The sequence below is a fragment of the Geospiza fortis genome, unplaced genomic scaffold, assembly GCF_000277835.1.
Source record: "Geospiza fortis unplaced genomic scaffold, GeoFor_1.0 scaffold186, whole genome shotgun sequence".
Lineage (NCBI taxonomy): Eukaryota > Metazoa > Chordata > Aves > Passeriformes > Thraupidae > Geospiza > Geospiza fortis.
This window is the reverse complement of record NW_005054331.1, coordinates 5,595,342-5,607,815: the sequence shown is the minus strand read 5'-3', so window position 1 is coordinate 5,607,815 and position 12,474 is coordinate 5,595,342. Positions and strand designations below refer to the sequence as shown.

The window sequence follows — 12,474 nt, the reverse complement described above, 5'->3', positions numbered from 1 at the left end:
TTATTTCAGATATGACTTGTTGCTGAGAGAAGAAATTAAGAAATTAGTTCTATATTTTTATTGTTGGAAAGCTTTTCTCTGTCCTACTGTTCCAGTTAGCTAGAGCATAGCTGGCTAACATAGGATAGAGAATTTATGCTCAAACTGTCCTTAGTTAATAGCATTATCTGATTTAATAATTTTGTATCATGCAATAGTTTCATCCAGTATCATTCTTATTCAGATTTTCTATGCTATGCCAAAAGCATTTGAACATTTCACATTATAATAGCTCTATGTGTTAAAGATTAGATGTTACCATGTTTCTATTTGAGGTTTGCAGTATGTCTGATAAAGACCAATCTTCAAGGCTCTGCAAAAACTCGATTAGTGGATTGGTTTTGCCCAGTTGTACTTAATGCAGTAGCTAATTTCACCCTGACTTAGTTACTTATTTAACTCGATATTCAATTTAAGAGAAGAAAGAAATGTTGATGTAATCTGAGCAGGTGCTATTTTTTTTTTCTATACAGTGACTATCATTTCTATAATGTATTTGTCGTATCTATATTTCATCTGTCTTTCCTAAGCTATGTCCTTGTTAATGAAGTTAATTCAAAGCTGATGGAAAGAATGATTGTTAGCACTTGGATGGAGGCAGTCAACATGTAGATACTCCATGGCAGCATTCTAGCAAATGCTATAAGTGCACCTCTGATTTAAAACGATGTTTCTCCAGAGAACAGACTCAAATTGTTTAATGTTTATGTTATTAAATATAAACATAATGTTTGTATTATACAGTTCAGCATTATAAAGTCACCCCAGGACAACAGGAATGAGTTTTAGTACTCTTTTGTATACATTTTGATCAAGGTTACTTTCAAGTACCTTATATCCTGTAAAAATGTACTCTTGCACACTTCTGATGTTTGCTGACTTGCTTATTGTCTGCTTAGGCCCATGGAGTCTGAATAACTAAGGAAATATTCTACTGGAAAGCACAAATGTTATGCAGATATTCTACATATGTTATAGATCATTGATAGAAGTCAAGAGCCTTAATATCTCAGGATTCATATTTTGGAAGTGAGTTCCTGGAGCTGTAGTCTTTCTCAGTTCTGAGTTTAGGCTGTTATGGCAGGTTGTCCAAAAGGGTTGGACGTTATTGCTGCTGTTGTGAGATGAAGATATGGAAGCTTTGAATTGAGGATATGGGAAATCATGTGGATAACATTTAATATCATGTGGATGCAAACAGAAGTGAGACTCGCATCTGTTACATTTTCATATGTTGAGATAGTGAGGGATTGATTACATTGCTGCAGGGATTAATGTTAATATAGTTGATTTCTGAATCTCATTTTGAAATCTTAGCATAAATTGAGAAGGAAGTGTGTGATGGCCTTCAAGAATCAAGGGGAAATGGAATCGTGCATTTCTTCTTGTGTCTATTTTGCTAGTGTCTGAAAGAATTATTCTACTTTTGAGGAAACCCAGATGAGGAAGGACAAGGTATTAAAGCCAGCTGAATTGCAGACTCTATATATAGCAAGCTCTGTTCTGTGTGTCCTAGAGCTATAACAGAGTCTCATCTCAGGTTGGTTTCTAAGATGTACAATCTTTAGTACTGGATTGAGGTCACAGATCTAACAGCATCCATATTCAAAAATCTTTGATGCAAATTGTTACTCTTCCCAGTGCTGCTTCCAGTGCCAGAGCTTCAGGAATGTTTATTCCACTTAAACAAATGTCAGTAAGTGTTCCAGGATGCATAATTAATCATTTAGAGGTTTTAAAATCTCCTTTTCTAGTAAATATTGACTTTGCCTCTCTGTGAAAAGAATGTGTTTAAAATTGCAAACACTATGAATTTATGCTGGATGGGAACACTGTGTTGGATCTCCAAAAATGAATTGTGGAAAAAAAGTCTCTTTTCTTACTAAAGATTCAAGGTCAGTTGAATTAAGAAAAAGAATAGCTAAGGAAATATCTTTCCTAATAAAATATATCATCATATCTGTATTCTTGAGAGAAAAATAAATGACTTTGCTTCCATTTATTTCTGATAAAAGTAATATTGGAGTGGCTTTAATTTTTTTAATATCAGCTATTTTTTTGTGAAAGAAGGAGTCAGAATGGTCTTTCTGAGAATGTGCTCTGCTCTTCAAAAGAGAATAATGATGTATATACTATACCTCAGCATCTGTGGGTATATTTGTATAAGTGTATGGAATCTAAAAGTCATAGAATAAGCAGAGTTGGAAGGGACCCACAAGGGTCATCAAAGTCCAACTTGTGGCCCTGCACCATCCGCAGGAGTCACTCTCTGTGCCTGAGAGCATTGTCCAGACATTGTCCAGCTCTCCCTGAGCTCTGTCGGGCTGGTGCTGTGACCACTGCCCCGGGGAGCTGTTCCAGTGCCCAAACACCCTCTGCGTGAAGAACCTTTTTCTAATACCCAACCTAAACACAACCCAGACACAACTTCAGGCCATTCCCTTGTGTCCGGTCTCTGGTCACCACAGAGAAGAGATCAGCGCCCGCCCCTCCTCTTCTCATCACAAGGAAGTTGTAACTGCAATGAGGTTTTTCCTCAGTCTTCTCCAGGTTGAATAGACCAAGTGACCTCAGCTGCTCCTTGCACGGCTTCCCCTCAAGGCCTTTCACCATCTTTGTAGCTCTCCTTTGGTTGCTTTCTAATAGCTTTATATCATTCTTATATTGTGGCACACAGCACTCGTGCTGAGGCTGCGCTAATGCGGAGTAGAATGGGACAATCTCCTCCCTCAACCAACTGGTGAGTGAGTTCGATGTACTTAGAATCATGAGATATGCAAGGGCTTTCACAACCACTCAGAAGACTGATTGCTATTGTGCTTATAGAAAAATAATTATTGTTTATGTAATTTCACTAAGTATTAGTTGTCTAAAAAGAATTGAAAGAACCCAGTATTTATTTATAAAGGGAGTTTAATATATGAATATACCCATAAGTATTGTACTCACATGGAAAAAAGATATAGCCAAGGCAATTAGCCTTTATTATATGGCCTAATAGTAAATAACACAGTGGCTGTGTTCCTGGTTGATCTTGATCAATTTATAGATCTTATACCAAGTGCATAGGTCCAATTCATAACAAATATGTAGAACCCAACTACCTCATACATATTAGGGAACCCAAACTAAGGATAAAATGGGCGTGGAGTTGCTCTTCATAGGAACAATTAATTTGATGCACTGATTTTCAGCATCGGCTGTGTGGTATTCTTTCAGATTGCTCAGATCACCTAAGATCATACATACCACTGGGAATGGTTTTAGAATGATTTACATTGCTTAAACAGAAATTATTTTACTTACACTTATATATTTACTTATATACTGCCTGCTGATCTGGTTTTGGACTGTGTATTTTCTTAATTTAGTAGTTATTCTTACAGCATTCTTCTGCAGGATGATGCCAAATGAGAGGTAATGTTTTTTCCTGTCAGAATGACTGTATTTTCAAGGACAGAAGCCCGGATTGAATCCAAAGATCTGTCTGACTCATCACCGACAAGCTGGAGTTACTATGGTTCTCTGTGGACTAAGCAAAACCCCAGCTTGTCCCTGTAGACAAGTGGAATACAGAGGAGCCCTTATGTCATAGCTGATGAAGGGTTTCTCTCTTTTAACTACTCCAGGCAAATTGGTCTTGACTGTAAAAGCTAACCAGTACTAGCTAACCAGGAACATTTTGCTTTCTGAATATAGCCACAGTATTATGCAGTATACACAGCCAGTGTGCCTCCAGATGAGTAGTCCATAAGGAATGATGAAGCCAGACTGGTTAGATAATGGTCAAATGCAAAGTTACCTTATATATCACAGATTTTTAAAGTAAAGCATAACTGATTTCCTATTCCGTTGTGTGACTTCAGGATGAAGTCAATGTGTTTCTCCTTTTGGAGTTAGTTAAAGTGATGTAACTATTAAGACTATCAAGATAAACGTACATACCCTTAAGGGAAATTGATTGCAGCTTCAAGTAAACAGAATTCTAGCTCAGTTGAAATAGTTCATGTGACTTCTGTTCAGGTTTAGTTTATTTAGATTTTACCATACAGAGTACTTAATTGGAGAGACTGAGTGCTCATCAACATGTTTTTTCCTAGATAGATTCTTTCCTAAACTGGGCATACATAAATTTACATGTAGTTACACATGCACAAACTGTCCAGTCTGAAGAGTTGTAGGATGTGCCTCCCAGTGGTCTATGTCAGCCATAAAAGACCTGGTTTCTCTAGTATTTTTTGTATAGGTGTCTTAACCTCAGAGACATACAGCCACACAACTGGCTCCCAGGCTACTTCACCTACTTTGCTGGCTGATCCAGCTTGGTCTTCATTAGCAATCACACACTGTCTTACACACCCACACTACAGCTGCAGCCTCTGATCCAAGGTCTCCCTCCAGTTTCTGGTCCGCAGACCTCATTTGCTCCATTTCCTGGCCAGACTGACATATAGTCTCAATAACGCATCATCTGACTCAGGTGCAGGTAGTTTGGCCCTCATATATGCACACAGGATAGAGGCCCTTGTCCAGGGAAGTAGAATCATAATTTAGTAAGATTGAGTGCAGGACATGACCAGCCTATTGAGCTGCAGAACCAACTATACACAAGTGATCAAGCTTTTTTGTCCCTGTATTCCTCGGTCTTCTCAAACTTGTTCCTCCCCAAATCACCTAAGTCCATCCCTTTCCCTGCCTTTGGCTCCTCCCCTAAATATCCCATCAGAAATCCTACTCAATCCATGTGTCCCATAGCCCTAGACATGGTGGTGGTGTCTCTTAGCCTGAAGTGTTATCCAGCATTGTTTTGTGTTGATATGTGTCACCCCTAGGCAGTGGGGTGGAGGCTCTCACAGCACAGTTTTGAGAGAGACCCCAACAAGGTGTGTCTTTGCCTGCTGTGGTGCTGCTGTGCTCTGCTGGACTTGCATGGATGGGCTTTTAATGCACTGGTGATCTTCTCTGATGAGCTCCAGAGTAGCGGGGCTGGGGCATTACTTGATTCTCCAACTCTCTGTTGTCCCTTTGTTCTCCTTTGTGGATAAACGGGAGGTGTTCATCACGTAACCTAACATGTGAATGAGAATTTGTATCGTTTCCAATAATCTCAGTACTATTCCAGCCTGCTCTTTGGTTACCTCACAATCGTAATGTCCTCATTTACAAGTTCTATAATTTCTCATCTCAGGAGTTCCTTTAGAGTTGTTTCTTAAGTCCTAACTCTATCAAAAATATGCTTTTATAAAACCTTTTTCTTTCAATTGAAATTCTTTTATCCTGAGGTTATTCAGGATAAGGCCATATTGAATATTATGAGGTTATTCTAAGAATAAGTCCATATTGTCTCTCTGTAAGGCTTATCATGACTAGTCCATTCTGAATAGCCAGGACTTTGGTGTAGGTACACACACAGTTTGAGGTAATTGGCAGCAGAGCCTCATCCCTAATGGGCTACAGCTGTGAAAAGCAAGTGAACAGCATTGAAGGTAATGAGACATGGAATGCCTAGGTGTACTGACCAATCACGAGAGGGAACAGAAGGCACACAGCTGCAATGCATGAACAATGAGGGGTATAAAAGATTGGGCTGAAGAACAAGAAGGGCAGATGTTTGCAGCCTTCTGACGTGATATGATGTTGCTCTGTATGGATAGATGCCTGAAGCCTTCTGATGTGGTATGGTGTTACTCTGTATGGGTTGAAGTCTCCTGATATTGTATGGTGATGTTCTGTGTATTGTGGCCTTCTTGACTGGGACGTGTGCTGCGACACTTTGGTATCTCTGTGTCTGGCTTTCTGCCTCTCTTCAGCAACGCACTGAATTTCAGTCATTTACAATCATAGTTCTTTCCACTGGAGAAGCAATGGATGGCAGGTTGGCCTAAAGATGGCATGGGTATCATCGTTCTACAACCAAAAATACAGTTCGTAACAGTGAGAATGGTAAGTGAGCAAGTATATGAGGCTATCTATTGGACATTAGGTTATTTGCATACTTTTAAATGCTGCCACCCTACTCCAAATTTTAGTCTGAGGGGATGTAGCCTGTTAAATCTATCAGTGTTCATTTAGTAATGATTCTTCACAAAACTTAAAAAGTAATAATTACTGCTAAGATACTGTTTTTTGAGTCTTACATTGTTGGACATGGTCCTGTTCTTCTACGTGTTTTTTTTAATTACACTTTTTACTTCCATGCTTCTGTTATCACTCAAAGTGTTGATCCTGCTGTTTGCATATTTGGAAAAAGATCTTTTTCTAATACACTCTTGTAGCTAGCTCTAAATATTGTAGTGACCAAAGGTTGTATACTAAATAATCAAACTCATAATGTGCATTGCACTCGCTATATCAAATAGAAATCACAAATTGAAGACACTCAGTATGGAAATAAGATCACAGTTTGGTGGAATCCTCCAGTTTTGCAGACTTACACTAAGGCCAAAACTGTAAACAGATCTAGGTTAAAGAAAGACAATGGAACAAACTGACTTAGAACCTGAACTTGAGTAACATCCATAATCCCATGAATAAGTTGATAATGAATTTTGTTGTATTATTTATATTGAGGAATGAAAACAAGAGGAATCAAAATGAAGTAAGTGCGTTTAAAATTGAGTCACATTTCATACTGATCCAACAAAAACACTGAATTAGAGTTATCTATACAAGAAGCTTTTAGCATAAGATCAGTATTAACTAAATTGATAATACATTTGCCATTCCCTTTATTTTTAAATTAACTTTAAAAAAATTATTTTAATTTGAGACTTTTCACTCTCAGTTGCTTTGTGCAACAGGTTTTTTTGAAAATGGAAAGAAAATAAAAGATAACCTTAATCAAAATATCATCTACTTTTCTCAATTTAATACCTATAACTGCACCTGTTTGAAATTAATCCTAAAATACACTTTTTCAGGTTTTTTGGATGTACAGTTATTTGTTAGGCTTTAAAACATGACTTTCTAATAAAGTTTTATCTGCTACTAAAGACAAATATTTAAATTTATTTTCTTTGAAGTCATTTGAAGACATACATCAAGTTCAGCAGAAGAGTGTTCATAATAGATAAAACCATCCATGAAAAAGAAATATATATTTTTTTATAGGGTAATATATTTGGCATTACACTGGATTCTAACAAAGAGGAATCCATAGAAAGAAAAAAACTTCACATGTATTAAAATGATATGCTTCTGTATTTGGTAAGTAACATTATTAAGTTATATGGGTTAGAGCAAGAGTTGTCCATTTGGTGTATTTGTGCATAAATAGAGAATGGGAGTTATTTTTCTGCTGTTCACAATAAGTAATGTTATTATTATGTATCGGAATGATGATACATATTATTGTGTAAAAGATTGCATTTTCAAAATTCTCTGTAAAGTTGTCCATATACTTTGTATGAAGTGAGTTTACCCAACTGAACATGTGTATGAATGTAGGCAGAGCACTAATAAAGAGCAGCCTGGCCATGTGCTTAAGAAACTTTAGTCAATGTGTTTCTGCCAGATGAACAAAAAGCATGGAAAATTTGGGAGATTTTGGCTTAAAATAAGACAAATTCCTGTAATGTGTATTTATTCTGTGGAACACAGGAACAGTAAGGGGCTGTGTAAATCTGAACTGGTTGATGTTTGCCACTGACATCAATGGAAAGAGGATGAAGTTTAGAATGTGATGTTATCAGGCAGCTTTCTAAGGCTTTTACAAATTCTTATCCTTGTTTACCAAGAATAATTTCCTTTCACCTTGGCAAAACTCCCATATAAGGACCAGAAATATTATTGCATAATCATGAAATAATATAATGATGATGGAATGATATAATGCAGATATATATATATAGAGAGAAGAAATGTGATGTAAAAATTATGCATACCTTGCAAGCATAGTTCTTGTACTGTTGGTGGAGAGTGTGTCTGTGTGATGATTAGCTGGAAAAAACTTTTATTTCCTTGCTTTTCTGTTCATATGTGTGTAACAACTGCGACTTCACAATTATTTCTTTCCAAAAAGCATAGCAAAATAAGAAATAAATCCTCTAACCATATTTTTTATCTGTCATTTTCATGTTTCTTTTGAAATTATATTCTTTATATGTAATTATTTAAGCTCATTAAAAAAAACCCAGTAATTTTCTTACCAAGTAAAGAGTATTTTCAATTAATATTTGACATCAGTTCATATAAGGTCAGTATTCTTTGTCCGCAATGAGAGCAGACTGTTAAGGAGGAGGAGATCTTTCAGCTTTTAGCAATAATGTAAATAGTATAACAGACTTCTGTTTCTTTGTGCCTTACTTTGGCAAGATGTAATGGAAGAAACTAATTGATCATCATGTTTTAATTCACCATTGAATGAAAACTAATTTTTTTTTCCACAAAAAGTAGGCTTAATTACTTTTTAAAATTTCATTAAGTAATGGGAAGGTTTTAATTTACTGATGTGCATGGGAAAAGATTCCTAACTTACTAATTCATGCCACATGAAGAAATTTGGTTGACTGCATCACTGGAAGAAATATGCTTATGAGAACATGCAATAGTAACAGTATTCTGAAGAGCTGCTAATTTTCTCTCAACAAATATTCTTTTCTGAAGAGTGAATGGTGTTTGTTTTCTGCCAGATCCTCCTTTGTGTTGTTTTTACAGATATTTTAATACACAGATAAATCAATATATTTAATGATTCTTCACATATCTTTTATGTTTATGATACTAAAGAAGGGATCTTTAGGTTTTTCCTCAATCTCTATTCCACTTTTGTTTGAAGTCAGCTGCTTTTTATGGAGCTTATATATGAATGGACTTCTGTCCTGCTGCATTCCAATTGCGAGAGAAGAGCTTTTGCTGAAGCTGGGAGTTTTAGGATATAAGAATTTTTGTTCGGACTGTCCAATTTGAATTTGATTCTCAGTTATCAAAGCCTAAATATCCTGTGTATATACTGGACCCCTGTTGCAATGCAGGACCTTCTGGGAGAGGATTTCAGCACGGGCCCAGGGGAAGAGAGCTGCCTGCAGCTGAGTCCTGCTCATGTTTGCTGTGTTCTGTACTTTGATAACCACACTATGATTTTAAGCATGTATTCGTGTACCAATGGTGATTAGTCTGTCCATCCTGTCTGGTCTCTCTGAGTTGTTAGCATTTACTCATTGTCTTTTGTTCTTTGCCGCTCAGCTGCCCAAGCTGTGTGTCATGAGGAGTTTCACACAGATGCATTTATATACTCTCTAATAAAGTCTCAGAGGTTTGGGGTTTTTTTTTAAATCCATATAGTTTCAGTTGAAAAATATTTCCTAAGACCAGAGGCAGGAAGTAAAACAGTGTTTTAATTAGTGAATGGATTAAAGAAGAAAATTAGGGGAGAAAGAATGAGGATTATCTTAGGGAATTTTGGTAGCAGTTTTTAAGTTTTTGATTTTTTTTTTTTTAATTCATGATGCTTAGTGCATCATGAATAGTATATGCATTCATGGATTCTTGCACTTTAAAAAAAGAGCCAACAGACAAATCCTAACAACTCTAGGTCAAAGCAAGCAAATTATAACCATATCATAACTAAGCAAATTGTTCCAATTGGTAGTGTATTTTTTTTGTAATATTTTAAATCTTACTTTCTATACCACTTACTGTTTTCTTCATTCTCCCATAAGCTGGTACATATATCAAAGCATGAAAATATAACTCAAAAAATAAACCATAATTGATAAACACTGTGCAAAAGTATGAGAGGTTGTACCTCATCACTACATAAGGGCTTCTTTCCTTCTAATAGAAAGGAAGGATTGTCTTTGCCATGAAAATAACATCTGTCTATTGCAGAGGAGCTCTCAGTTCAGGGACTCAATTTTTATTATTCCATGAACTCAAAATTATTTCCTTTAATTAAAAAGATTAGAATGATTAGTCTTATCTGAATGTTGCCTTCTGCCTTCTAGAAAAGAACATGTGTAGATGTCTAAGCAGATTTTTTAAAAAGTTACTTTTTCTTTTTTTGCTTCTTTGCGCCCAAGAAAATAATTCAATCCTGTTCTTCCAAGAAATTAAATTGCAGGGAGAGGTGAGGTACCCACCATTATATAGAATTATGCTCAGTGCAGAACACAGTGTTTCACACAAATAATTCTGTATGCACACAGTATTACTTGTGGGAAAACAACAGCTTAAGTTTATGAGCTAATGAATCATTCAAATACACACAATGAAAAAGAGACCAGTCTACATCAGTATTCCCTTGTGTGGATATATATATGTGCAAATATATATATTCCATTTTATAGGTAATAAAATGCAGATTCAATAGTAAATCTTAAAAATCGTTTGTTAAGCATAACATGTCATTTTGCTGATGTAGATAATGAAAAATGACAATATGAAAAATTCTTTTCACTTATTAGCTTCAAATTATTTTCTTTAAACAACAGCACTTAATTCTAATGTATGAAGTGAAGGGAAGTATGGCTTGCCAGTGACTGTTTAGCACTGTATTAGAAACTAATGAATATAGACTGTAATTCAGGAATCATAATTTTGTGTTCTGGAAGTTTTAATACTAATGATGAAAACTGTTACAGAAAAGTAAATTGCTTCTGTAAAGGATACAGTCAGTTTCAAATGTGGTCAGTTAGATAAAAAAGTCTGCTGGTTTTCAATACACCTGTTATCCAATTTCCAGGGCTTGATTTAGTTGTTGGTTTTGGTAGATTAGCATCTGTGTTTTCTGCTTTGAAACAAAATATGTCCTTTACTGTTTTTTGAAAAGCCCATAATAAGTAATGAAGCTGGTTAAACTGGACACGTAATGAGGTTGTCTGTAAAATACAGTAAGATAGCAAAACTTACTTTCAAAAATAAGTTAATTTAATTATATCTAATTTATTTTAAAAATATAGTCAGCTAAAGTGGTAGCTAAAATATCAAGGTAAGTAAAAAGTACAAATTTCCTGCCCCTTTAAACAATATGATTGGTTCTCACTAATCTGATGTTTGCTTGGTTCTAGATTAACTGACCTAAAGACAATGAATACATACTTGTGGAAAAGTAGTACAAAATCAGATGATAACCTCAGTGTAATTACCAGAGTAATAGAGGGAGAACAGTTCTAATTGAAATGACTATTCTGTTATTAGTCTTTGAGTCTGCCCTACATAAAGTTCATGACTCTTATATAGATGGATGTGCAAAATTATTTTTATAAATAAGTTATGTTGATACATGACACTTGCTATTTTATCTTTCTTTCAAGGTAATTCATCTCTTAAAATTTAATCACACTTGTTGCAGAGATCTTCAGATTATTCGTAGATCAAATTTCTGTCACTTCTGTACTTGCCAAGCCAAAAAATTAATATCCCAATTTTGCTTTATTTGCAGCATCTGGCGAGGACCAAACATAAACTGCACTGACAGTTCAGGTTATACTGCTTTACATCATGCAGCTTTAAATGGACACAAGTAAGTGCTTCACACTTTGTTTTTATCATTTTTAGAATCATATTTAACTGTGTGATGCAAGAAAACTTAGCATAGGTCTGAGATTTGTACCAAAAATTGACAAACCTTGACATATTAAAGTGCCTTTTTTCCAAATGGAATAAATTAATATAAGATGTTTTGACAGTGTCATCAATATCAATAAGTAGTAATGACAAATGGGAAATGTAGTTTAAAAGCTATTGATTCTATACTGCTTCTTCCAAATTCTTCCTCAGTTTTGGGGAAATTTAGCATTGTTACTGCTGGTCTTGGCTGTAGTTTTCATTGCTGGGAAATCACAGCAGGAAATATTGTGTTATATTTCTGTATGTATGTACACATGTGTAGAGTGTGAGCCTTTCAGGAAGCAATTTTGTGAAACAAAGAACAGTAGAGATTAATCCTTATCAAAGCAAAAATAACATGGAAAGAATATTTAGTAATTATACACTTGAAAGTGGGGGATGGGGGGAAGGGATATTTTCACTAAAGAAAGTTTTGACATAAAGCTTTGGTTAAACTCCTCTTTGGGAGACAAGGAATTGATCCAAACCCAGTGGAAATTAAGAGTGATCAGCATGAATTTTAATGTGATTTTGGACTGTCCATAAAATAACACATGGATATATAACTATTATTTATTTAGCTTACTGCAAAATTTGTGCATCCTTCTATGGAAAAATGAAAACTTGAGGATGTGTCTTCAATTGTATTCTAGAAAGGTGCCTGTTTCCTTTAGGATGGATCAATCTTTTGATGAATATGGGATATTCCTTCTAAATAAATGTGTAAAGTAAATTATTGAACTAGATATTGTGCATTTTCCAAAGTTGCAGCTGTGTAGGAGGGTTCAGAATTATCCATTAATATATTTTTACTTACATATAATTAGGTCTACGTTCTTAAAAAGGTCTGTTAATCTCAGCTTTTTTCTTCATTATTTATGGATTGTT

General features: G+C 35.3%; 1 protein-coding gene across 4 annotated transcripts in view; it reads left to right on the top strand.

Moving 5' to 3' along the window:
• Positions 1–12,474, top strand: part of ANKS1B (ankyrin repeat and sterile alpha motif domain containing 1B) — a 409,286-nt gene that overhangs the window by 33,515 nt on the left and 363,297 nt on the right. For 3 of the 4 annotated variants that reach the window (XM_031057572.1, XM_031057571.1, XM_031057573.1), the window contains exon 2: positions 11,420–11,500. In XM_031057572.1, coding sequence (XP_030913432.1) covers positions 11,420–11,500 — 81 coding nt within the window. Of the gene's footprint in view, positions 1–11,419; positions 11,501–12,474 lie in introns of those variants that run through there. The other variant, XM_031057574.1, reaches the window with a different exon arrangement.